The 27411-nt window shown below is 33.0% G+C and overlaps 2 protein-coding genes across 3 annotated transcripts in view; one reads left to right on the top strand and one right to left on the bottom strand.

Moving 5' to 3' along the window:
• Positions 1 to 829: 829 nt before the first annotated feature.
• LOC105217144 (endoplasmic reticulum metallopeptidase 1) lies at positions 830 to 24902 on the top strand. 2 transcript variants are annotated; one of them, XM_011192005.3, is made up of 11 exons: positions 830 to 1257; positions 21275 to 22027; positions 22091 to 22296; positions 22463 to 22617; positions 22685 to 23068; positions 23125 to 23305; positions 23371 to 23555; positions 23615 to 23758; positions 23818 to 24029; positions 24099 to 24381; positions 24445 to 24902. In XM_011192005.3, the coding sequence occupies exons 2-11, from the start codon at positions 21342 to 21344 to the stop codon at positions 24610 to 24612; spliced, it is 2604 nt and encodes an 867-aa protein (XP_011190307.1). In that variant the 5' UTR covers positions 830 to 1257; positions 21275 to 21341; the 3' UTR covers positions 24613 to 24902. The 2 variants fall into 2 exon arrangements, with proteins under 2 accessions (XP_011190307.1, XP_011190306.1); XM_011192004.3 differs by having other exon boundaries at positions 830 to 1760.
• The window catches only part of LOC105217142 (uncharacterized), a 21625-nt gene continuing 19035 nt past the window's right edge, over positions 24822 to 27411 (bottom strand). The window contains exons 20-24 of the mRNA XM_054233492.1: positions 27205 to 27389; positions 26982 to 27125; positions 26692 to 26897; positions 26323 to 26605; positions 24822 to 26155 (exon numbers count right to left, since the gene is read on the bottom strand). Of these exons, the coding sequence (XP_054089467.1) occupies positions 25988 to 26155; positions 26323 to 26605; positions 26692 to 26897; positions 26982 to 27125; positions 27205 to 27389 (986 nt within the window). The 3' untranslated portion in view covers positions 24822 to 25987. The remainder of the gene's footprint in view (positions 26156 to 26322; positions 26606 to 26691; positions 26898 to 26981; positions 27126 to 27204; positions 27390 to 27411) is intronic.

Here is a 27411-nt window from a genome sequence, read left to right as displayed (position 1 = left end):
GAAAAATCTTATTCAAAAACTGATTCGCCATTTTGAGTTTGTTTATATATTTAAAGATCTCCTCATTTGGCAAAAAATAGTATAGTGCTTAGCCTAAATGGTATAAAACGTATGGAGAAACCCGTTATTTATATGAGTTTAACTGTTTGGTAGTTGAAAGGAATTTGTTTTCTCCGGCTACCATAAAAATCCACTTACTATATAAGAAGTCATGAAGTCATTCGTCAAAAGGCGATACGCTTATCATCGGCAAGTTGCAATAATTTTACGAATATATTTCGGTTTTGTGTACTCAAAAATGTTATACCAAGCACACACATACATACATACATTTTCGCAAATTTAGAATTTTTTACTATTTTTCAATATCTTACGTTAATTATACTAGTAGCCTTTGTTGTTTTAATTTGAAATGAACATGAAAGTATGCGTGCCAATCTTTATGAGTCTAATTAGCGATATTAATTGATTTTTCTTATTATTTTTGTTTTTGCAATTTTATTCTTTTACTATAATAAAAATGCCGCCGCGCGATGCTCCCCTCCTCATACTTTGCCACTTGTTGATTTTAGCATATTTGTTTGTTGTTGCAGCAGCTACTGGTGCGTACGAACTGAACAATATAGTACTATGTATATAGAAGCATTATGTTACACCACTAATTTGCCTTAGCTAATCGCTCTATTAATCGCTATCAGTAGCGACACACACACACACCTACTTATTCATATTAGGATACAATTCTCCCACCAAAATAGCCACAAACCGTTATAAAATCGTACAACAGTAGCGGTAAATTGGTCAATTGTAAGTCGGTAGCCGTGGTGTCAGAAAGTTGTCACCCTTTCGAGCACAAGAAACACGGAAAACAAGTGTGATATTATATAAGGTGTTGTGGAAGACAGGGAAGCCGTGACAATATCCTGCGGAAATCCACAAAGATCCTACCGCTTCTTCATAGCAGTGAATAAAGAGCAGCTGGTACGCTGTTGAAGAGAAGCGATCTTTGCCGGAAGAGCGCACAGCATACCAACAGCGTTCAAGTGATTTTCATTCACCACCACTTGTCGCTCTGTTGTTGCTGTTGAGCGCGTGAGAGCGACACTGGCTGTTGATCTCCATCGTTGGTGCTGATCTTAGCAGCAGTAGTTCAGCATTCAGCATCCACTGGCTACTAAGCAACTCGACGGCTGCATCCAGCTGTTACAGATACGTACAAAACGCCGGACAGCACGGTGCTCAAAGGTCGGAGATACGGTGCGTTTTTGAAAAGATTTCGATTTTTTGTTTTTCAAACCAATTCGTTAAAATGTTTGAGATAAAATTTAAAATCTATTGGGTTTAAAAAAGTGTGTTGAATATGTTGCAAAGATGAGTTTGGTTGTTGGAAAAGTATTGAAAATTAAAAATATTTAAAGTAAAGCATTTCTGTATGACTAGTGCTTGTTGTTGTTGGTGAAAAACTAGACAGCCACAGCTGCTGCTTCTAATTAGTGTGCGAAAAAATTATCCACCAAAAAGTTTCTTCCTCAACAAAGTGTCGACAAAAGTGTTTATTTTCACTAGTGCGTGTCTTTGCATATTTATGCCTGTGTTTGATTTGTTTGTGTATAATAAAAGAACAGTTTAACTCATCTTTACTGCACAATACGGCAGAGGTGTTTCTCATAAATATTTAAATTATTTGCTGAAATTAGTGTGAATTTGGTTGTTTGTTTGTATAAAAAGTCGTGAATTTTCGCGAAGTTTCGTGTTTTTAGGTAAGTGTTTTGAGAATACATATATTTTTGGAATAAAAACGATGAAGATAAAGCAAGTTTTCGGACAAGACTTGAAATATAAATTTTCTTTTGGAAATGTTTTAAATATATAAATTATTATTAATACTATTTCATTGTTTTGAAATATTTGCTTCAACACTAGTTGTCATGATTCTAATAATGTCAGAATGAGAATATATATTTCGAACAAAAAAGTATTTAGACAGAAGTTAAAAAATCACATTTTTTTTGGGAATATTTTATATATATTAATGCCACTTCCTTCACTATATTGATGGCTTTGCTTCGACTCTGGTTGTTGTGTTTCCATTAGTACCAGAATTATTAAAAAAAAGTATTTAATCTCAGTTCTGTGGTTACTCCCTACCTACTCCTTCTTGTTATCAAGTTGTTACGTTTTTTTCTCCACAAAATAATATATCTGGGTAGTGATGTATTACTTTTCCAGATGACCTCATCTCATTTCAACTCCGTATTTATAATTTATTAACCTATCTTATAGAAGTAACTTAGTACAGAATCACTGAAATCTTTAAGTTTTTTTCTTATTTATTCACGGAAACTTAGACTATATTTCTTATTGAAGACTATCTATAAGTTTCTGTCTAGTAATTGTGTTACATCACGGTACATATTGTGTTTGAAAAAAAATATTGAATAAGTCATTACATTTCAGTGAATGGCGGGCTTTTTAAGTTTGGGTTTTGCCGAGAATTTCTTTCAGCTTATTAAAGTGTATGATTATCAATAGCGGTTGGAACTTGTGGGGGTTTTCTGGTGTATTATACTGCAGAAGGTTTGTTTAATTGAAATGTTATAAAAATTGTAAAACTAATAAGTTAACAGCTAACAGTTTGTCTATCCTAAAGAAGTAATCATCGGTGTTCTGTTGGCACATCCAAATTAATAGGATTCGTTTCTATAACATACAGATTAACTTATTTATCAAATTGTTTCTAATGTGAAGAATTCTCTTTGTATATTATTAGATATAGTCTTCACATCTTCTTTTTTTATAAAAAAAAATGTTAAGAAATCTATCTAAATTATAGGTTATAGCTTATCCAGAGTTGAATTTATTATCACTTGTACTTAACTTCACTACGTACCTAGTTTTAGATATAAATTGAGTTCAATTATGGCTTCATTTTGCTAAAACAAAACATCTATTCTGATTTTTTTCACAGTTATTACAAATTTATAGCCAGGTAATCATTACTTTCTAAGTAGTTTCAAGTACATTTACTAATATCACTTTGGTGTGTTTGATTTCAGTATGTAATTCCCAATGCCTATATCGGAAATGTAGTAAATCTCCATAAAAGTAATTAAATCCAGTAATCGTATTACTTTGTAATTGTAATGGTAATCATTAATGTAATCTATAACGAATTACTTGGATTTAGAAGCTGAATTTGTCAACAGTATACATTATAATTTGATTAAAATGTAGTAAATCTCCATAAATGTAATTAAATCCAGTAATTGTATTACTTTGTAATTGTATTGGTAAACATTGCTGTTATCTATAACGAATTACTTGGATTCATAAGCTGAATTTGTCAACAGTATATATTATAATTAGATTAAAATTCAAAAATAAAGAACATTTAATTTAAAAACTAATCATTCTCCACACTGCTCATGACACATCTTAGTAATCTTTTTGTAATTTGTACTAACTTGTTTTAAACATATATTTTATATTATTTTTTAACAATCTTTAAGCTTTTTGCCGTTTAGTGTTCATCTACTGCCCACTGAAACGCTTTCTTCCAGGTCAAACCACACAAAAAACAAAAGATAAAACAAAAACGAAAACGAAATAAATAAGTAAACGATAAAAAAATAGTTTGACAAGAATGCAACAATCTTCAGCTATTTAAGCTATTGTGACGTTGCACTTTGACACCGCATGTTGCTTGCAACAACAATTGTTTAGACTCGTGCAAGGCAGCTTAGCCGCATTTTGTGGCCATTACCATAATTATTGCTACACTACACACATACATATATATAGATATGTATATACCAACAACTGATGCCTCTAGCTGCAACAGCAGCTAGTGAGTCAGTCACTTTTAGTCTGACTAGCTAGTAAACTTAAACGAGTTGTATGGTTTCTTGTGTCCTCCTACGTGCCATGCCCCGCTTTCGAAAACCGCAGGCAGGCGGCATTGCACTTCCGCTAATGGCACTCACTTGCATTGTGGGGGATTTTCTTTTTGATTTCTTACTACTTCTACGCCATGGGTTTATGTGTGTGTCTCTATGTCTGCGAAGAAAATTAAAGTGCAAAGAAAATGCTTGCTGACGTCGGTCGAATTGTGCTACATTGCACTCACTGCTTTAACGCCTGCCCTAGGGCATGCAACATATTGGCGGCATATTGGGGTAGGATTTTAATGAAGTGTTAAAAATGGAAAAAAGTTCTCGGGAATATATTAAACGGGATTCATGCTTTAGAATATTTTTCGTATAATTGAATTCTTTTGGTGTCTTACACTAGAGACCACAACTGTATTCGACTCGCTAAAACCCTAAAAGTGACGAATCGAACAATTATTTCGGCTTAGCTCAAACTATTTACATATTTGAGTCATTAGCTCTGATATTTCCTTAAAGATATCTTTTAAGCCTAATCTAGAACTCTTTTAAGTTGAAGTCTCTCCCGGAGTTTTGTTCCAACCCTGATCCCTTCAATATTCCATCCACTATACATCGCTGAGGTGCTGACAGTGAGGTGAATGACTCGCTGCAGCGGTATACAGCGACTTACTTCTCATCTACAAACATACATATGTATGATATATACTCGTATATGTTTATATATAAAACGATTTGAATGCTAATACGCTACCCGCTCACTGTATTTGCTCATATATACGATATATCGTATTGTTATTGTTATTGCATTGCTGTTGTTGTTGCATATTGTTTTGTTTCCACTACGAAGTCATTGTTGTGGCGGCGGCGGCGCTGTTCTTTTCTCCGATTTCGCTTTTGTTTTTATCTGGCGGATGCTTTCTCCCACACAAGCGCGACTCTATACGAGTATGTTATACCATATGCTCACTTGCTTTTCAAATCAACTAACGGCATATGGAGTGTACATATGTATGCTATACATATATACATATGCATATAGAGTGCACTTCTTATGCATAGTTTTATTTATTTGCATTTGTGTTGTGGGTGCTTTAATCGTTTGCGTGACTCTGTGGAAATATTAGCCTGCCCCCAGTAGGGAAAAACAGTGATTGGTGATATAAAGGGTGCATTTCATTGATTTGTGACAATTTATGTTAATGCCATTTTATATTGAAACATTTCAATTTTTTTATAAAAAATTGTGAGATTACATACTACTTTGATATGTGTATTTATTTTTTTTTAAACATATTTTAATTTTTAGTAACATTTTTATTTTTAATCGACTTTCTAAATTTTGTTTGTTACCCTGCTACAATTTATATTAAAATTTTATATATCTTTCATTTAAAAAAATTATTATTGTATTTTCAGTTCTTAAAATACTTTTTTTAACATTATTTTTTAAATTGTTAAACTATTTTTTTCCTTTTAATTATTTTTTACTTAATTTTTTTTTAAATTTGTAACTTAATTTATTTTTAATTTTCATAAATTTTTTTATTAAAAAAATATTATTGCAATTTCAGTTTTTAATTTTTTTTCTTTTTAATTTTTTTCTTTAAATTTCTTAAATTTTTTTTTAAATTTTGTTTACAAATTGTTTTAAATTTTTTTTGATAAGATTCGATATTTTTTTGATTACTCGCTAAAATTTATAATTATTTTGTATATATTTTTAAATTATTATTTTTTTTTTTTGTATTTTCAGTATTTTTATTTTTTTTAATTTTTAACTAATTTTCTTAAATTTTTTTTAATTTTATTATAATATTTTTTTTTTAATTTTTTAACTAATTTTCTTATTTTTTTTAAATTTTATTATAATATTTTTTTTTTTAATTTCTTAACTAATTTTCTTAATTTTTTTTTTAATTTTATTATAATATTATTTTTTTTTATTTTTTAACTAATTTTCTTAATTTTTTTCAATTTTATTATAATATTTTTTTTTTTAATTTTTAATTAATTTTCTTAAATTTTATTTTAATTTTTTTTAAATAGATATTTTTTTCATTTAAATTTTGTTTTGGCCACAATTTTCGTAAAATATTTAATTTAAATCAATAGAAATCACCACTCAACCATTGAAAATCTAAATAATTTGTGACCAGCTCTTATTTCTCACATTTTCTGGGGAAAACTTAGAATTTTCCTATACCAATGCTTATCAGCAAAACTATTTATACATAAAAAATATATACTTACACATATAATATCTAAGTACCATACTTAGCTGCATCTAGCTAGCTTATCTCCTCGAAGAACTGCGCTCCAATTTCTTCTTCTCGCTGCTCACCCACACTTCTTCCATATTGTCAGCTTGATTACTCGTTTGCACATTGGCAGCCAACTGCTTGTTGCACTGTGCTGACAACTCGGCGTCACGGCTGATTGCACTTTCGGTATTCCACCGCGCTTTAATTTACTTATTTACATACAAACACACATATTTGAGTTGTGTTCTTTGTGTGTTAAAAGAAAGAAAACAGCTTCGTGGACCCGAGAAGACAATCACCTCAATTATGTTGCAGTAATTTTAAATATTTATACCATGCCGCAAGTAAAATATAAATGTGCATTTACACATGATATACACAACAGTGTTTATGTCTGAGTGTGTGTGGGTGTTCCAACGGTACTTAATGTGACGTCGTGATTGCTCAACACACTACATTTCTCGCATTTACATACAATACATACGTGTATTGTATATATGTAACTATATATATGCACGCCGCTGTGTGTGTTCATTTTGTTGCTTCGCACGCGTGTGAATATCACTGATAATAAAGCGATTCGATAGAGATAAAGCAAATAGTTGAAAAAAGAAAATCGTCAATTGATTTGTGTTGGCGTATTTAATCGCATGGAATTGAGAAACTCAATCACAATTTTCCACCTTTACGCTTGAGGGTATTAAAGCAAATGACGCGTGAGTGAACGCGAGATACTTATAAATATATGTACATATATACATATATATTTGTATTTAGGGGAGACCATATGGTTTATTTTTATTTTTATTTATGGCTCAATTATTCACACATTCCTTGAGGAAAATTTGAATTTACGATCGCTGGAAGAGCACAAATCACTAAAAAGGTAATTAATATGGTAAAATATTAAAAAAGTAATTCTAAAAACTTTAATGGATGTTCAATAGCTTAATATTTATGTAAAACCAAATTTTATTTAGTATAAAATATTGTTGAACCACTTCCAAGTGTTATATCTTGCTGTCAGTTAATAAATATTGCAATTAGTTATCTTCTTTAAGACATCCATATCACCCATACTCTCAGCTGATAAACCTGCAATTCTATATTTAAATATATTTTTAACTTTGAAAGTTTATTTGGACTTTGTTACCTTCAACTTTTATCTGTTGAAAAAATTATCAAAAATATATTTAAGTGCTATATTTTGGTGTCGATTATATGAGGGTAGTATCGAAAGTAACCGATAAGAACCACTTAAAAGTAGTTTTGGATATCGCACTTTGATTTTATTGTTATTGTTATTATTTTATTTCGGATATATCCACAGCTCACACGACGCCAATCTATTAGGAAATATGTCCGATAAACAGTTGTGATTCCCAAGTTCCTTAACTGCAAAGGTTGCCAATCTCACACATTTCTTTAAGATTTTAACTTTAACTTAATATTAGTATAAGTTAAGTATTTAGTATTTAATATCACTGGATAGACTGAGAACAATCTTGCTGTCTTCCTTCCCAGCATCACTCAGCTTCACCTCATCAGATCTCATCCAATTTTAATGATTTCCAAAATTTATTAAGTACCAAAAATCACATCGTTAGATTTCACTTCGAGAAAATTCATTTACAAGGTTTGTCGATTAAGTTATCGTTCAAATTTTCCTATAAAATTTTCCAATCTAATTGAAAAACTCAGCATTTCACAAATTCTGACCAAGTCCATTCAAAGGTATATATTCTTAAGAAAAACTTACAAAAGAACTAACTTTGAGATTATTCTCAACGTCAGCAAATCTGTAGATGGTGAAAATAATTTCCTAATAGTATGTTTACATATGAAAATAATCTCGTTCTAAGCTCGTTCAATAATCTAACCGTTTACATATAGCCAAATGAGATTATCAATTGTCAAATGAGTTGCATTTGTTGTTGTGTTACACATCTTCCTCTCGCTGTCGGCAATTTTTGTTTACATTTTCATTTGACATTTCTCCTCTTTTTCGCAAAATTATCGATAAAACTAGGAATAACACTGAAAATCTAGTTGTATAAAACGAGATAATTTTATAATCTCGGATTATCAAGAGAGGCATTTTGTATGAGAAATCTCGTTTCTTAATTACAGATTATCGAGTTAAGCTAGTAAATGGAGATAATCTCGTTATATTTAAACATAGTATAAGCTAAATAAGCTGGCGATACTTTTAATATTTTACAAGATCTACCCAAAAACTTGACTTTTCCACAGACACCCACACTTTAGTATTATTAAACCATAACTTATACAGAAGAAGCTTTGAGGTTAGGAATATTTTCCTTAGCACGTCATTTTCGAAGTCTTAGACTTGAGAATCATAACTATACTCTCGAGTTTCAGCTTGAGTCTCATGAAATATTCTTCCTGAGCTGAGTAAATATTTGCCGAGACTGTACTTTTCTGAACGTACTAAGCCTGAGCGGTTATATCTGAAAGTAAAGATATATGTAGTAGTGTCCACATCCAAACGCTAATGAATAACTGGAGAAAGTCATCTCTTAGGTCGACAACTAATTAACTCTTTACTTTTGAATGTTCGTATCAGCAATCGCTGCAAAGCAATTATATAATTTTGCAATATTTTATAGATCTTTATGCTGTAGCAATATATTTCACTGCACTTTTCCATTAAGCTCACAATTATTTTGTGCAGTGAAAAGGAAAATAATGCAAGAAATTAATGAGTTGCACCGAGACGACGACGACGTCAACGGTTGCATTGCTTTAGTGCAATACAGAGACAGAAACAGCTTTGGGCACACATACCGTTATTTGCATATGAATCTGCATATGAGAGCATGTATGAGAAAAAAATGCATTAGGAAATTATATATGGCAACAAGTAGGCGGCGGTTGGGAGGCAAGTACATTGGACGGCGCGTGCAACTGATGCGTGCCACCAAATGTTGCAAGTGACGCGCTGAGGTGGCGACGACACATCGACGTCTCTGTATCATTTGCATAAATACATATGCAACGCAATGCAATGAAGTGTGCAATCGGAGACGCTCACACATGTCGACACCCGAGTGTGTGTGTGTAGGTGTGTGGGACGCGCGCCTGCCGTTTGCCAGGGCTAACGAACTCTCTATGCGCTGCTAAATAGACGCTTTGGCAATTTTAGCGCAAATTTTGCTATTTTCCGTATATTTTTTTAGTCTGTTGCCTTCATTTGGAATTAGGTTAACGATGCCCCAAGCTCCCCGGTCGACATTAGCTAAATGAGTGCATTTAAAAAATGTTTGCAATTGCCAGATTATCGCCGCTGTCTCTCGGCTGCATTGCACACAGCACAGGCAGACTGACTGCTAGTTTTGTAGCTATGAAGCAAGCATGGCAACAACGAGCCTCTATGTACCCACTACACATACATATATACTCGTATCCCCATCTACATATATAAACATATGTTTGCATGCAATTATTTATAAGTGGCAAGCCTTTCAGAGCGATTGCCCACTTGTGATTTACTCTGCGGCTGTTGCGTTCTTCTGTAGTGCGTAGAACATCGCATTGCATTGTGGCATTTGTTGTGCTTTTCCTTGCATAAATATTAAATTTCTTCTATGCGTTGTGCGTGTCACGTCTAATGGGCTGAGAATTGATCTAATTTGTTGTTGTATTTTTTAGTTCATTTCTAAAAATCATTTGTTTTTCCAAATGCAATGAAATTTGATGCAAATGCTGCTCCGGTTTGTTTATACAGTTATAAAGCTGAAAAATAATTAGTTTCGTGTTTTGTTTGAAATTGGTGTTGAAATTCAAATACCGTTAATTATTGTTATGGCTACTAAAGTTTGCACAATTTGCATGCACCATTTTAGTGTACAATTTTAGCACATCAATTAGCTTTTATTTGACCGCTTTCATAAATATCTCGTTCCAGCAATTGTGTGACTGAAATTGTTTGAAATTTAATATAGGAATCGAAGGTTTTTGAAAAGATAGGTACTTTTATCTCAATATCAGCAGGATGAGAAAATGCTGATGAAAAGGATGTAGAAATTTCATTAAAATCTACCGAGCGGTTTTCGAGTTACAGTTTCAACAGTTCAAAAACCATAGTTTTGAGAAAAAAACATTTAAAGTTTCACACTAGCGTGTTGGAGTGCCCAAACTCTCATTGTTATTTGTCGAATAACTCTAAAAGCAATTATCGGATAAACTTCAAATTTTCAGAGTATATTTTTAAGATATTAAATATTAAGAGTATATTTTTAAGATTACACTTAACGAAAATGCAAAAAAAATCGAGTTTTGAAAATCCTGACTATTCCTAACCCCTTAAAGATCTTAACGAATTACAGTCGACGAAGACATAGAATTTAATTTCATCAAGCTTTGCGCAGAAGAAACCTTGCACTTCGCTGAATGGCGTTTATAGACTGATTTTCGATTGAAGCTATATACGAGAATTTAATAAATTTTAGTAATGATCAAATTATCAAGCAATTCTATATATTATGAAGTGTATTTCTTAAGCTGAAAAAGCTGGTGATCTTTTAAGTAATTTTCAAGATCTTCTTTGAAGATGGTTAAGTAGAAGAGACCTCAAATCATGACTTTTCCACAGTTTTGGTATTACATGATTACATGGATTACATGAAGTTTTGTCCATGGCTATGAAACCTTGCTTGTTTGGTATTTAGTACTATTAACCATTTTTGTATGTATTTCGGTGAAATCAAGACTGCAAATTGAATAATTAATAAATTTTAATTGACATAAATATTTTAAATCATAAAAATCTGCTTGGCAAAGTTTAATTTCCAATAAGCGGTTCAAATAACTCACTAATTGAGTCAATTAAAAAATCCGCTTTTCGTATGAGTGTATACAATTTATAAATTGCCTAAATTAATGGAAAACATATTTTATTTAATTATGAAATATTTGTTAGCTTTAATTTTCAAACAAGTCAGTGAATTAGATGCGTTAACTAAAAGTCACATTCAGCCCTCATCGGTCAAAGTTTTACATTTATAATTGAATTAATCAAAATAAACGAATTTCATGTAATATTTGATACTGTATGAATAATTTTTAACAGCATTATTTAATTTACAAATATAATCTATACAATTACGCGCAACAAGTTATGACTCATAGCAAGCAATGCATAAAGGAAGCGGAAACTTTTCCATATGTTTTAAACGAATTAAATAATTTCATGCATACGAACAATTCTAAGTAATTATGTGTTACAGATATGAACAAATGTTTAACTTGATTGCTGTGAGTTCTAACTGCAAAACATTTCTAGGCGCCACTATGCCTCTGATAAAACGGAAAATGGTGATATGGCTTATAGTTTGAATTACAAATGTTGAGTAAATGTGTTTAGGGGTAAATGCTGAGTTAATTGAGTTGCAAATTGAATGCATAATATATAATTAAATTAATTACGTATGTTTTGTAAAATCTCTCTGCAAAGATTAAATTAAAATAGCATTATATTACTTATAATACGAATTATGAAGTTTAGAGTCCCCTAATTTAGTAAATTAGCAAATTGTTAAAATAGTGAAAATTCAATTGACTAAATCAAAGGTCTATTTCAAACAAAATCTTATTGCTTAACAGAAATCTCGCCGAGTCCCATCTTAACTTAAAATTGTTGATCTTTAATTGCGCTTCAATGTAGAAGATTAAGGGTTCATTGTCTTAAATATTATATTACATTAAATATTATAATGTTAAACAATAATTGGTGTCAATATTATTATTAATAAAATAATATTAAAATCTAGAATCTTCCACAATTGAGCTTAATGTCATGTTCACACAGGTCAATTAACTGATAAATTTTCACGATGCAAATTTTCTGGTTTTGAACTATATTATATATAGGACTCAATTGTTCTTCGAAATACGAAATTCTAAATGGTTCCGTTAATGAATGAACTGTTCGTTAAAAAAATTCCAAAAAAGAAAATAAAAATTAAATAAAAATTTTACCTTTTAATGTTTTATTTAATTTCAAATAACAATAAATAGTGTGAAATATGCTAAAATAATTCGACAGCCAAAAAGTGGACCGACTAGTCATGTGTGACTTCATATCTATGTTAATAGCTTCTATATAGTAATTGTTTTGCATTTTCCGATATATCTCATTTCAAAATGATTTTTCTCATATGTTGATGTGCCATTCGTGTGCTTGAGTCATGCGAATCAACCGTACTAAATTTTTTTCTATTTCGCTGTCATAAAATTGTTAAACTCATAAAAATGTCGTGTGTATGTATGTTTGTATATATTTTTCGAAAAAATAAAGAAAAAACTGCACGGTTGCCCCAAATGAAACTCATGCAACATTTGAGTTGAATACAATGTGAAAAAATAACAAAAATACTTTATGGAAAATTGAAGAAAAATATTAAAGAAAAACAACACCGTTAACTAGCGCATAAGGCTAATGACAACAATAATAACAAATTGCTAATGCTTGCTATACATATCTATGTATGATATATATTTATTTCTGTGTTGCTGTATTTTCGTCGCACCACACGCCATCTTCTATCAAAACACAAGACGACAATTTGTGACTTTTGCAATTTACAGTGTTTTATTTATTTTTGTTTTTATTTGTTGTTTTCTTTTGCACATTTGTTGTTTTTTTTCATTCATTAAAAAGGCGGCAATGTGAAGGCATATAGCCGGTTCGCTTTTACTTTTGTCATTTGCCGCTTTGCTGTAATGAAAACATGACAAATTTATTTTTAGACACCTCAAAGTTGAAATTTTCGCCTGTTGTCATCTTTAAATTTACATGATTACATAGAGCTGGTGCTCGGAATGGCGGCGAGTATTTTTGGAAACTCATAATTAAAAGGTAGCATTTATTAGTGAAAACGCCTCTGAAGCATTTAGATAATTTATTTTATGCTTGACATAAATATTTTTGACGATAATAAAAAGCAAATAGTGTACATAAATCTTTTTGGGCTGGAGGAGGTATTTTTTAAGGAAAATTAATGAGGTAATATTAATTACACAATGAACTATATTAAAAAGTGCTAAAGAAAAAAAAAAAACAATAATAAATTTTAGATTTATTAGGCACCTGGAGGAATCTCAAGATCTCAAGTTTTATGAGAAGAGAATATGAAATGGATCCAATGTTTCAGACAGTGGAAAACGACAACCAAAATAACTAATGAAGGATCTGCATGAATTTTTGAAGTATGACGACCTCTATACCTTTTTATCTAATAAAATCAAGGCCCCACTTGTAAGGCCTAATGTCCCACACCTCATATGTTAAGAACCTCTGCACAGTGGTTCCGCCCTAGGCCAAAAATCAAAAAATCCATCTCATGATTTTTCGACAAAATGTATACCGATGACCTCTAAATTGTCCACACTTCCTATTTGCAAACCGGGTTTTCCTGAAAATCTAAGGGTACTTTCTAAAAATAGAGTTAAATGCATGAACAACCGGATTTTTTTTAAAGCACATCAGAATTTTTTTTTTTTAATTTCGCAGAAATAAAGGACTTCCATTTGTTCTGGTAATTGTTCAGGTTAACGAATCAAGATTATTTTTAATGGATTTTGAAGCTAAAGGTATTTACTTTAACTTGTGAAATTAATTAAGACTAACGATATTTGTGAAATTAGTGTTTTATATCACCTATATTTTTTGGAGCTTTTTTCTGCGTCTTCAATGTGTTTACATAAAGTTTTAATTGTGTTCCCCCGCGATCCCCCTTTAATTGTATTTCATATAGTATTTAGCAGAGTCTTAAGGTAATAAAAGTGTTAAAGTTGGGTGCGGAAAGTTGCGGATGTATTTGCAATCGTCAAAATAATAATGAACTTTGAATTAACTATTTTTAAGTTCAAACTCATCATAATTGGGCTAAGGAAGCTTGGAAACAAGGATAAATCGTCTTTATTTCAATCTGTGTACGGTTTACTAAAGGATACATTATAAGTTTTTGTTCTAATTATAATGGCTGTTGAATGGCAGTGAAAAAATGAACTATACTAAATTGGTTGATAATTTGCTTTTTCCCTGCATTAATTTTTTATATGATATTGTTCTTATAGGTGGAATATGGGGGTTGGATGAGGGAAACTATAACGACAAATCATGTTCATCTTTTTTCACGCTTTTTTAACTTATTTTCCAAAGCCGTACTGAAAGTTTTGACGCTCCAACCATGGCCATGAGAAGTATTTTTGCACATCATTGCCATATAATAGCAATTACTGTTCTATGGGAGCTATAGGACCTAGTCGTCCGATGGGGCCAATTTTTTTAATATATATTTAAAATATTTTTCTAGATTTTTGGTGAAAATTTCATAGCGATATCTCAACGGGAAGTATTTATGACCGCGCCTTCATACAAGCTGAACCACTGTGCTGTGGTGTTTTAGTGACATTGTTTCCAAATGGGCTATCTTTATTATACGAACTTGTAGATCAAAAGTAAATTCTTACCGAATAGTCATAAGACGATATGACTTCGGATTGTCCTTAAACCAAAGTATTTCTCTATAAAATCGATAAAACAGATGCTAAATTTAGTCGATGGACACGATGGAAGGAATAATGTTATATTTTCTTTTAAGAAATAGTTTAAGCATTTAAGGGGCTATACCAGTGGGACATTTTCAAAAAATCTATTGTTTTATTTTTTTGCTTATTCGATAGTTTATACTTTCAGAAATATCATCTGAAAGCGGTAAGATCGTATCTTGAATAGTTTTTGAATTATAGCTGGTATAAGCAGCGATTGTCGAAACTGTAAACGCGTTATTCTTTGTGTTTTTGTAAAGCAAAAATTTGAAATGTAGCTGAAAATATTATGTGTAAAAAACTTCGAAACAATCTTTAAAAAAATTCACGAAAATCGCCTAATTTTTCATAGGTTACACTGGTATAGCCCCTTAAAGAACAGGAATGCGACCTTCTCTCGGCCATCTATTAGAGGTGTACAACTCGAGTTGACTCGTGAGACCAGAGCCTTTGTCAAATAATTTTTAGATATTGTAGTATATTAAAAGCCTTCTTATCCATATTAGATCCCGATATAGGCACCTTATAATATAATAAGTTCTGGTACTACGAATTAGTTGTTTATTCATTAAATCTAGTCCAATTCATCGAACTCTCTTTTCGTATGGTCTGATCCTGTCGAAACAGCTCGTTTGCTGGGATTACAGTTAGATGACCACGACAAAAATTAGTATATTTTTATTCCAAAAGGGCTTGGATAACGCTTACTACAACAATAACTATAAAATGTGCTGGGAAAATCGAGTTTGTGGTGAATTGATGACACATACATATGTGTGTACATAAAGTATGTAAAAAAAATATTTTTTGGATTTCTGAAACTTTTGATGCCAGTGCTTCCAAAAATATTGTTCTAAATTATAACGCAAGTCTAGAAAAATTGTAATTTCAATTTAATTAATTGTTTGACAAATGCAATCAATCTTTTTGCTCGTCACATTCTTCACCCGAATCGCATTTGAAGCGTTTGCGCTTGAACTCACAACCACCGAAAATGATTGCCCAATTTACGATTTGTTCGTTTGTTTGCTGGTGTGTCAGTCATTTGGGGTCATTTATAACGCTTCATGTTGGCAATAACGGGGTGTACGAGTGTAATATTTATTTAATTGTTTTTCGATTAAAAATTTATGGCAGTAACAAGTCAAGCAAGCAATAATAAATGTGATTGTTGCAAGCGCGAGTGGAGCGTTCTATATAGTCATTATACGAGTGTGTATATCTTTAATTGCAGGCGCAAATATTTATTGCTCTGCACATTTATCTACATTTTTTGCAATTATAGTCGCATTTTATATTGTTCTGTATTTTCATTTATATATTTTCCTTCCTTTTATCGACAGCCATTGAACTTGAGTCGTACACGCACAGACGAGAGATTGATAAGCCAATGGCCGCAAATGCTAATGAACTGTTTTCTAAACTAAATTTTTATATATACAACTACAATGTAGACAGTGATAACTGTTCTTAGTTGTTGTTAGTTTTCGTTTTATTGAAGGGAAGTGAGCGGCAGATTGTTAGATTTTACTTATAATTAAAGGAAGCAAGAATTTCTCATAATTTTCTATAATTCTAAGTTTCTTTCTCTCAGGAAGGAAGCTTGAATTTACAACCGTTAATCTCTATCCGGTTTAAACCTGAATTAGTATTAGTTTTGTAAATCTAGAAGTTCTCCAATAATTAATTCTTTTTTTTATTCTCTCAAAATCCCGCAAAATAGTTGATTTCATTAACAATTCTGTTAAATAAAAAACAAAAATATTCGAATGTACTCACACTACACAACTACAAATGCATTTATAATTCAAATGCTATCGCTTCTAATCGATTTTTATGAGTGTTTAATAGTACATAATTGTTTTATTTGTTGTCCAGTCGCATAACAGCTTAAATTTTTTTCCACATACATATGTATACATATGTATCTACAACAATCAGCTGGGTGGTAAATATTTGCTTTGGTCAAATTGTTTCTACGCTGGCGGTATATTTCAAGTATAGAAAAGCAATAAAATTAACAGCAATTAAATTGTAAAATGAAATTAACTTTAAAACATAATTGATTTTCTCGAGCGCACTAAACATTTATTATCACAGATTACTGTATGTCACTGAGTCAATTAATGCGCTGCGAGGGTGATAAGTATCTATTGACATTAAAAATTAATCGAAGGTTTTAAGTACTATCGATCAATTTTTAAAACAAAAGGTGTGAGATATTTATATCTTAATAATTTTGTATAAATTTCATTGACTCTCAGATATCGAAGAGAAAATTTGTACATAAAGAGAGTTTCTTGAAAAAGTTACTCTTAAATATGTCTCTCATCTCTCTTATTGTTGGATCTATTTGCTGTAAAATTAACCGTACCAAAGTAAAATTAGCTTCATATTTGTGTTAGGAAAACATACATCACAATAATTTTAATTTTCTGTTCGGAAATTCCGGTTGCCAGGTGTAACTCACTTAGTTAGTGTCATTAAAATATCTCGTTTATTTCTCGAGAGACATTCGAGATTACCATAGTAAAAATAGCGAGAAGAATTGATTATGTATATGATGAATTTATTAACCCACGAACAACTTGTCTATAAGTATAATTGAAATAACAAGGATATAAAAGCTTTAGCACTTTCTTCCCTTATATATAGAATTATCAGTTCTTCAAAGATAGTGAAGTAATACTTTTCATATTTAGTTTTTAAATAACCTGTTTATTTTTCAATTGCCATAACCGAATCCCGAGAATTATTAACTTAAATATCGGCTTCAATAATAGCAAGCACTTTTCAAAGTTCAATGTAAATACTAAGAGCTCCAAATGTTATATATTAAGTGAGTTACAATAAGATGAGAAGAGGATATTCGTTTAAGAAGAGTGTTATCAAAAACACCTAAACTTCAAATAAATAGTTTATCCCCGCATTACCAATTTTGCTAAGTTCATTATCATTAAGACTAATCACGAAAACTAAAAAGTTGTTTGGGTAGTTCAATATTGTCATTCATAAGCGATTTTAAGTCGAGCTAAAATTATCTCCATTGAGTTATCTAGCTTGTAGAGGACTTAAGACATATTTAAAACCTGATTTGTAGTGAACTCATCACACTTATTCCCTGTGAGACTAACACACAACTATTCTGTTTGAATATAAACAGATGAAGCTTCTCAAGACCCCATTTCTATACCTAGAATGCTTTGAAACCTTCTGTTTTATATTTAGTTTGTGATGGAATATGAAGAATTTTTGAGACCCTTTTCTAGACCCCTAGGGGTTTTGAAATTTTATTTTGTATGTATGTATGTATTTAGGTTGTCAGGGACTAATAGAAGAGTATAAGAAGGAATATCATTACCTCAATTTTTTTTTTACTTTTTCCACGTGAACCATAAACGCGTTGATCTCTTATCTCGAAAGAGGAAACCTCAAAACTATTTATGAATTTAAGATTGTCATTATTTAATATGTAATTTGTTTAAAGTGGTGTCCATTTCTATAAAACATCTTCGAATATAGTTGAAAGAAGTAAGAATATTATTTTTCTTTCGATTTCCGAGCTTTTTAAATATATTTTTATCTCTTTCTAGTTTTCTAGCACTCACTATATGTTTCTCTATCTAACGCTCTCTTTAATTACAAGACAAGCTGACAAGATTTTGTTCCAGTTACGTTAACCTGATTGTCCTTGGAATAATTAAAATACTTGTTATCATGATTCTTCATTATATATTTTGCGAAAATTTCAAGGTCGTGAAAAAAGAGCGATAAGGAAATAATCAAGCGCTAAAGTTCCGACATTCCAATCGTTGCCTAGTATTACTGAATCTTAGTTTACTCAACAGCTCTAGTCTTCACAAGGGCATCAATGACGAAAGTGGGGTTAAAGTGTTACATTAAATACAATCTAAGAGATTAAAGCACCGTTATGAAACCTTAAAGCTGACTCAGAGTGAATGTTGTATTGCCATTAATCAATCGAAATCGCAATCAAGCGTTGCCTGTCTTAATCAGTTGTATTTAATTTTAAAAACAATTATTTTATTTACTACACTAACAATGTATGTGGATTTATGTATAGTTGCATATTTTTTTCTCCATAATTTCACATTTAACTTTCATTTTAATGAAATCGCACAAAAATTAATGCATAAATTGCGGCAACCACCAAACGGTTGCGGTCAATGGCGTGGGATTGATTGTGTGGCCGTGAGCATTTGTCACTCGTACAACAACAACAAACGAAGTCGCACGCACGGGCAAGTGCAATAATTGTAAATATGCGTTACCCGAGCCTTTCACGCCACAAATATGTTAAAACAAATGTTATGCAGTGGCATGAGTACATATGTATGTCATCCGATGCCAGACAATTCAATTAATTTGCAACCAACTGTTCTTTGTTCTGCAATTCAGAATGCAGTTTTTTATGCATTCGCTGAAGCTGCCACGCAGTTATAACGTTGCATAAACGGTTGTCGCAATGGCGATTTTAACGAGTTTGGCGGTTGTGTTATATAATTAAGTTGATGGTGGTGAAAATTTTTGTTTTTGTTCTTTGGTGCAACACCAACATAATTATTTATAATTGATGTGTTGGAGAGATTTATGTGAAATTGTAAAAAATTAAAAAAAAAAATACAAAAAAATTTAAAATAAAAAAATAATTTCTTGTTAAATGAAAATGGAGCGGAATATTAATGATGCTTCTTTATTAATGCGTTGATAAGCACTTGTTGTGTTTAATACAGATGCCCATACATTTGTTTGTTTTGTATGTATGTATGTGTCATGACATTCATTTATTACAATGTGTCTGTGCATGAAGGACAAGTTCAAATGGAAATAAATAATTGTTTTTTAAGTTCATTAATATGCAGTTATACTGGTTATGTACTTATGAGAGTTATTTGCCATATATACATAATAGGTCTAGTAAAATAAAATCCATTATTTTTGCATAAAATTGCAGGCTTTATTAAACTTGATCCGATTTAAGTCAAATATGCATAATTCTGTTCGTCAACTTTTTGTTATTTTAAAGGTAATTTACTAATTACACTTTTTCAGAAACTCTCGGTCGACTCTCATAAGATTCTGTTGCAAAATCGTTCGCCATAAAAAAGAACATATAGTAATCATTTGGTGCCAGCTCCGAACTAGAAAGTGGATACATTAGAACCTTCCAAAAAAAGTTCCCGGAGGTACTGGTGATTCACTGTCGATGTTTGTGACCTGAGGTTGTCCTAGTGGAATACTATTTCTCTCATTTTGGCCAAAGCTTCTAAGCTATTGTTTCCTACAGAGTGCAATTATTGACGGTACGGGTCCGAATTAGGAGTTTATCTTTAAAGGAACAGTTCATAGTAGATGATTCTTATATAATTCCACCAAAATCATAGCAAAACCATCCAGACCATCAATTCTGATTTGGTCACCGTTTTCGTGGGCTCTCCGCCGTTCGACAACAATCGTTTTTTCTGGATGTTGCCGTTAGTGACCCACTTTTCATCAACACTAACCATCTGCTTTAGAATTGTATCATTTTTCTTAGGATTCAGAACAGCTCATAGTAGATGATTCTCAGATAATTCCACCAAAATCATAGCAAAACCATCCAGATCATCAATATTGATTTGGTCACCGTTTTAATGGGATCTCCGCCGTTCAACAACGATCGTTTTCTCTGGACTTTGTCGTAACTGACCCACTTTTCATCCGCCATAACCATCTGCTTTAGAATTGGATCGTTTGTCTTAGGATTCAGAACAGCTCATAGTAGATGATTCTCAGATAATTCCACCAAAATCATAGCAAAACCATCCAGACCATCAATTCTGATTTGGTCACCGTTTTCGTGGGCTCTCCGCCGTTCGACAACAATCGTTTTTTCTGGATGTTGCCGTTAGTGACCTACTTTTCTTCAACACTAACGATCTGCTTTAGAATTCTATCGTTTTTTACGATTCGGCTGCGATTCACTGAAAGAAATTCGCCCAAGAATCGTGTGATCCCTCATTTTACATCCAGGTGTATTTAAATGGTTTCAAACGGTTTTTTTGTGAAAGGTTTGCTTCTGGTTAATCTAAATAGCTTATTTGATAATCGAACTCGGTGGTTTCCATTATTTTTGCGATATTGTAGGCCTTCCAGAGTGTGGTGCTTCGACATGAAAATTACCGGAACCATATTGTCGACACCGTTATTTGATGTAACAGTACCATGACCATGAGATATATTAACATTTTCAGGCGTATGGTTAAGGTTTATCGAGGAATAACTGTAAAATGTGGTGTATTTTCTTTTTGTTGATGTCCACCTTTGACGAGTTCTCAAACAGTACATACTGATTAAAGCAATCACAAAATGGTCTAAGAAATTTCATTAGTACGAAGTCTTTCATTCCTAAGCTATATAGCGTAAACCTAAATTTTCTGATCTTAATTTCATTAAAATATCTTCTTTTCAAATTGCTCATATAAATAGTTAAATACTGAAGTATACTTAAAGCCATAAACTAATTACAAATTTTACACATAATTACAGTTATCTTGAATTGTCCACCTAAAAAAATTACTCAAACATAAGCTGGATAGATAGAAAATCATTCACCATGCACGAGCTGAATATGAAATCCAAATATGAGAATATGAAAATCATATATAATCGCAGCAAATTCGGCTGGTATTGGGCGCCGCTTTTCATTGCCTTTTGGTTTCTACTCTTCTACCTCACCGTCATACCCAGCTATCATAGTTACCCGGATACGCTGAAATTTGAAGATGAAGCCACACATCCGGGACGTTTTATTGGCGAGAGCGCAGAGAGCATGCTGCTGCGTCTCACAAAAATCGGTCCGAAAGTTGTGGGTAGTCCGGCAAACGAACAGACAGCAGTGCAATTTTTACTCACCGAAATCAGTAATATCGTGCGAGAATCACGCACAGATCTCTATAAAATAGAGCATGAAATACAAGTGACCTCTGGTAATTATGTCATCTGGAAAATGGTGAATGTGTATCAGAGCATACAGAATGTTGTGGTGAGATTGACGCCGCGTGGCTCAAATAGTACATCAAGTTTACTGATCAATAGTCATTATGACTCGGTACCCGGCAGCTCTGGTGCAGGTGATTCGGGTGCCATGATTGTTATTATGTTGGAGACTCTGCGTGTGATTGCGAAATATGAGACACCGCTAAAGCATTCGATTGTGTTTCTATTCAATGGCGCCGAGGAAAATCCGTTACAGGGGTCACATGGTTTCATAACGCAACACCCGTGGGCGCGCAATGTCTCGTGAGTACAAGTTTAGGTCTAGAGTTCAATTGTAAATAAAATGATAATTTTAAAAAATTATAGTGCTGTCATAAATTTGGATTCAGCCGGCTCTGGTGGTCGTGAAATTTTATTTCAGTCCGGCCCAGATCATCCCTGGTTGATGAAATATTACGGCAGTCACATAGAACATCCATATGCCTCTACTATCGGTGAAGAATTGTTCCAATATGGATTTGTACCTTCGGAGACGGACTTCAGAATATTTAGAGATTTCGGAAATATACCAGGTAAGTAGATTGAGTGATATATACTATTATACTTGTTTTAGGTATTCCTCAGAGCGATTAGTCTTAACAGACCTGGCCTCAGAGAGAGTTTATAGCATATAGCTTGGTCTTGATAGTCCATATGATCTTTTCATCTAATTCCCACGTATGCATCTTCATTTTCTAGGCTTAGATATGGCTCACACTCTGAATGGATTCGTCTATCACACGAAATATGATCGTTTCAGCTTGATACCGCAAAGAACATATCAACTCACCGGCGATAATGTGTTGGCCTTAACCAAAGCGCTATGCAATGCACCCGAAATGGAAGATCCAGATGTAAGCTTGATTATCTATATTTTACTTTTTTTCTAGATAGACATTTTATCATAACACTTAATTATAGAAATATGCAGAGGGCCATACAATCTTCTTCGATGTGCTTGGCTGGTTCATAGTCTACTATTCGGAAACCACCGGCACTGTTGTAAATATTATTGTTTGTATCATCGCCATTATCACTATATTGGCCTATATCTGGAATATGGCACACCAGACAGGCATGTTTCGTCGTCGCGTCTTTATCAAATTCGGCATTTTATTGGGTATACAATTCGCTGCCGTGCTCTTGGCGATATTACTAACGATCACGATTGCGATATTTATGGACGCTGTTGGCTTGTCCATGTCGTGGTTCTCACAACCATGGATGGTTTTTGGTTTATACTTTTGTCCCATGTTCTTCATGATGGGCTTGATACCGGCGATTTATTTGAGTCGCACGAAGGAGGTGAGTGTTACATCTCATACCAGGTGGGAGATTCTAATATGTATTCCTTCTTCCAGCACGGTCTACCTTTAGGTTATGCCATACAGCTGATAATGCACGCGCACTGTCTGATATTAACGGTGGTTTGCATTGCTCTCATCTCATTGGGCATACGCTCGGCCTTTGCTTTAATGCTCTGTATTGCCTTCTATGTGCTGTCGGTGATCTTGAATATGATCACTTGCTTCCACAAAACTAGTGAGTTTTTTTGATAATTCTTGCATTACTTTCTTTTAAATAAATTATATCTTCTTTTTTCGTAGCTTTCCTCTGGCTCATACCACACACCGTCTGCCAGTTGTTACCCTTCCTTTTCTACAGTTACTGTTGCTATGCTTTCTATGTCATCTTCATACCGATGCAAGGTCGTGATGGTGCCAATAAGAATCCCGATATTCTCATCGGTGGCTTTACGATGTTAATATGCTTGCTGATGGCACCGTTCTTGGTAGGTTGCGTGTTTTATAGCTGTCAAGTAGTTGATCTAATTGTTCACTTTATTTGCAGGTACCACTTTTGTGCCTCTTCCGCAAGTCAAAAACCATTATTTCCATCTTCGGTGGCGTTTGTTTGGCGTTCATAATACTGGCTGCGACGCCCGTTGGCTTTCCATATAAGGAACGTGAAGCGCCTCAACGTTTCTATGTCGCTGTAAGTCATTGTTTATAATTCTATTAACATTACTTTACAGTTATTATTTCCACTCTTAGCATACCACACGCACTTTTCACAATGCCGATCCGGCCATGTCAGTACGTCATAGAGATTCTGGCTACTATGTTGTGCCTGTTGATCGTCATCCACACTCTGTGGATTATATGTTCGAGAATGTGAATGCCACAGATACCGCTGATTCGGCGAATTGCGAGACTGAATTGATGTGTGGCTATCCAATCTACAGTTCGCGTTGGCTGGGCTGGCGGTATGTCTGAACATTTTTATTTCTTCAGATCTAATGAAACTAAATTCTGTTCTCATTCGATCTTTTTAGCAAGCAAAGCTTTTGGATCGATGGTCCTGCGCCGAAAGCCGGTGGTTGGCCCAGACTGCGTATTTTGCGCAAAGATAGCATCTCAACTACAAACCTGATTATTAGCTTAGAAGTTGCGGGCCCTGATCACATGAGCATTTTCATAAAACCAATGAATGACACCAAACTGATTGATTGGTCATTGGATCGTACGCCGATTAAGCAGAATTTCGAACCACCTTACTTTATTTATTTGTCTTATGCTTTGGATCCGGCGCCTTTCCGTTTCCATATGGAATTTGCGGTATGTATTTATACTCAGCAAAAAGTCTCCTGATCTATACTTATAAATTACTTCTTCATCCAGCACAATAGCTCAGATTGGTCGGGCGCCACATTCGACATTGCCGTTATAGGTCATAAGGTTCACGATGACATTTTAAATACCGATGACTTCCGCGAATTCGTTGCTAAGTTCCCCGCCTGGTCCACAGTGAGCGCTTGGACGAGCTCATACGATAGTTGGCGTATCTAAACAATGACAACTAAATGCTACGACGATTATGATCAACTACTATTTTTAACGGATGCCATAGCTTTAATTATAAACTAATAACTTTTGGAATACACCTTGTATATTCTTTAAGGAAACGCAAACCAACGAACAAAGTGCTTGAGTAAATCTTCGGCAGAAGTTTACAGCACCACGATATTTATTTAAATAAGCATAACTATTTTAAAGACTTCTTTTTGTTATATATTTTATTTTAATTTTTTAAAAACTATTTATAATCAAAAATACATATCTATGTATTAGTTTTTATATTATTTGATCTATATCTTTGACAATAACATTATACTACAAAGATAGAAAATAAAAAAAATTAAAGGGTTAAGTTCGGGGGCAGACAGAATTATATGCGCTCGGTATTTCCAAGTATTTAAAGATGGCAAGTACTTGTAGACGACAGTTGTATATAAAGCCAAAATTACTTATTTGATAAAATAGATTTTATATTCGACAAACAAGCATATAGAATATCGAAACTTATCGAATTTAGTATATCAATCTGTTCATTGATAGATTTCCTCACATTTGACCTGATGTGACTAATAACTACCCCTAGACTTCACTTCACTTTACAAACAAACTTTACCACCCGTTGTCCCTACTTGACTTTCAAAATACAAACGAATCTATCCCACGTAACCCCTCAAAATGTAAATAGATCGCAGCCCACTCAAACCTCAAAACATAAACATCCCATATGATCCTCTCATATAAACCAACCTATCCAATGTGATCCCTCAAAATAAAAGCAAGTATACCTAACCACCTTTAAACCACCCAAAATATAAACAGATCTCACCTCACACGACCCTCAAAATGTAAGTTAACCCTAATATAAATAATCTCGAAACAAAGCAGACCCACGTGATCCTCAAAGGTCCTACATATATGACCCAACATGACTACCCAAAATGTAAATAAACTCTTCTCGTGACTCCTAACATGTAAAATAACTTATCCCACATGGCACATCCAAATCTAAACAAATCGTATCCCCCAAAATCCGAACAAACTATCCAAACAACGTAAACAATACCCGTCCAGAGTCATTGACCTCGAGAAAAATGTAAACAAGACTAAGTTAAATTTCAAAAATGTGTTATATGGAAAGTAGGGACAGTTGTGAACCGATTTCGCCCACTGTTAGTAGTTTTCAACATGAATTTGGTATGAGAGGTGGTCCGATTTCATCTATTTTGATTCCAAAGAAAAATACGTTCACTAAGTTTGGTTTATATTTATATAGACAACACGATCTCTTTTTTTTAATTAGTCACTTTGTAGAGTATAAAATAATTATTATTGTTCTTAAATTCGAAAACATATTTGTCATTATTTACTAAAATATGCGACTCTCATATGAAGCTAACCAGTCTATCGGATATGACCACTCGGGAAACAGCTTGAGGAACTCTTTGAATTCTTCAGTGTAGTAGGCATCATGATATAGAAAATGTGCACCGATACCAAGACGCAAAGCGGCGCCCTCATAGTCTGAAGAACCGCGCTAGAATTAGAGAACATTAAAGAAATTGTATATTTGATTATGAATTTTGAAAATCCGCTTAATTTATATAAAAAGATCGTCATATTTACTATGATCCTAAATGTAGGCAGCGTTTATCTTTTTTGTAAATCAATAGTTAGTATATTAATGTTATATATACTACTTACGTCCAATTCTATCCAGAAATCCAATGGTCTATCATCCATCGAATAGACATGATACACAAAGTAAGGTGTGGAGTAATTATTTTTCAATGGCTTCTTATCAAAGGTCCAATCGACCACTTTCGTATTTGGATAAGGATCTACATAGATCACAACGCGATCTGCTGACTTTAAGCTAAAGCCATAACGCACCCGTGTCGGTGTAATATAAACCTTTGAGGTTAATTTGATTTCAGTTGGTATGGGTAGATTTGGACTTGGTGCCACTACCCAGCGTGAGGAGTTTCTAAAGAAAATATATTGGTTAAATTGAATATTTTTTTCGCAAAATAGTTTTTTTTCCAAAATAAAAAAATCGTGTCATGTACTCACTTCCAATCCATCCACCTCGAATTATACAATGGCAAACCGCAAAAAATTTCAGTCTCACAATCTTCTTGTATCTTCGATTTAGGCTCAGCATATTGGAAAACTGTTTTCTTCAAAGTGTTTATACGCTTATCGACGGGTTGCACATAGAAACCCGTTTCATTTTTGTAGACGAAACCTCGCTCATCGTAGAAAGTACGTGTTGTGTGCTGTTTGGTGTATTGAGGGGAAGACAGTGAGTTGTGATTAGTAATCTGGTATGATATTTGAAATTTATTTTTTGGATCTCTTACTAAGACGTAAACTCTCTGTACAGCCACATCCTTCTTATATGGAAAGCCAACGGGTAGACAAGCAATCATAATGAATATCAGAAACAGACCTCCAAATAAACTTATGAATGTTTTGGATTTGCGGAACTTATGTAATATAGGAAGCTGTTGATAAAGAAAGGAGAATTGAAGATTAATATTTCATGTGATCTTACTCTAGATATCTGAAATTTATCTCACTTACAATGAAACCGCCGAAATGTATGCTCATTATGGCACAAAGACCGGCAATCAAAAATTCCGGTTTACTTGTTGGTCCATCGCGGCCTTGCATCGGTATGAAAGTTTTGAGGAAGGCAAATGTTAGATAGGTGTAGAACCAGAATGGCAACAGCTGACAGAGAAGATGTATGGGCAAGTACAAGTATTCTGTAAATAAAGCACAGGCATA

The sequence above is a fragment of the Zeugodacus cucurbitae genome, chromosome 6, assembly GCF_028554725.1.
Source record: "Zeugodacus cucurbitae isolate PBARC_wt_2022May chromosome 6, idZeuCucr1.2, whole genome shotgun sequence".
Lineage (NCBI taxonomy): Eukaryota > Metazoa > Arthropoda > Insecta > Diptera > Tephritidae > Zeugodacus > Zeugodacus cucurbitae.
Note: the sequence above shows the minus strand (reverse complement) of the source record. Positions and strands in the feature narration are given on the sequence as shown.

Coding starts and splice junctions, on each gene's coding strand:
- LOC105217144 (XM_011192005.3), top strand. CDS start 21,342: ATGCACGAGCTGAATATGAAATCCAAATATGAGAATATGAAAATCATA. Junction 23,759..23,817: donor CTCAACGTTTCTATGTCGCT/GTAAGTCATTGT, acceptor TTCCACTCTTAG/CATACCACACGCACTTTTCA. Junction 24,030..24,098: donor TCGCGTTGGCTGGGCTGGCG/GTATGTCTGAAC, acceptor CGATCTTTTTAG/CAAGCAAAGCTTTTGGATCG.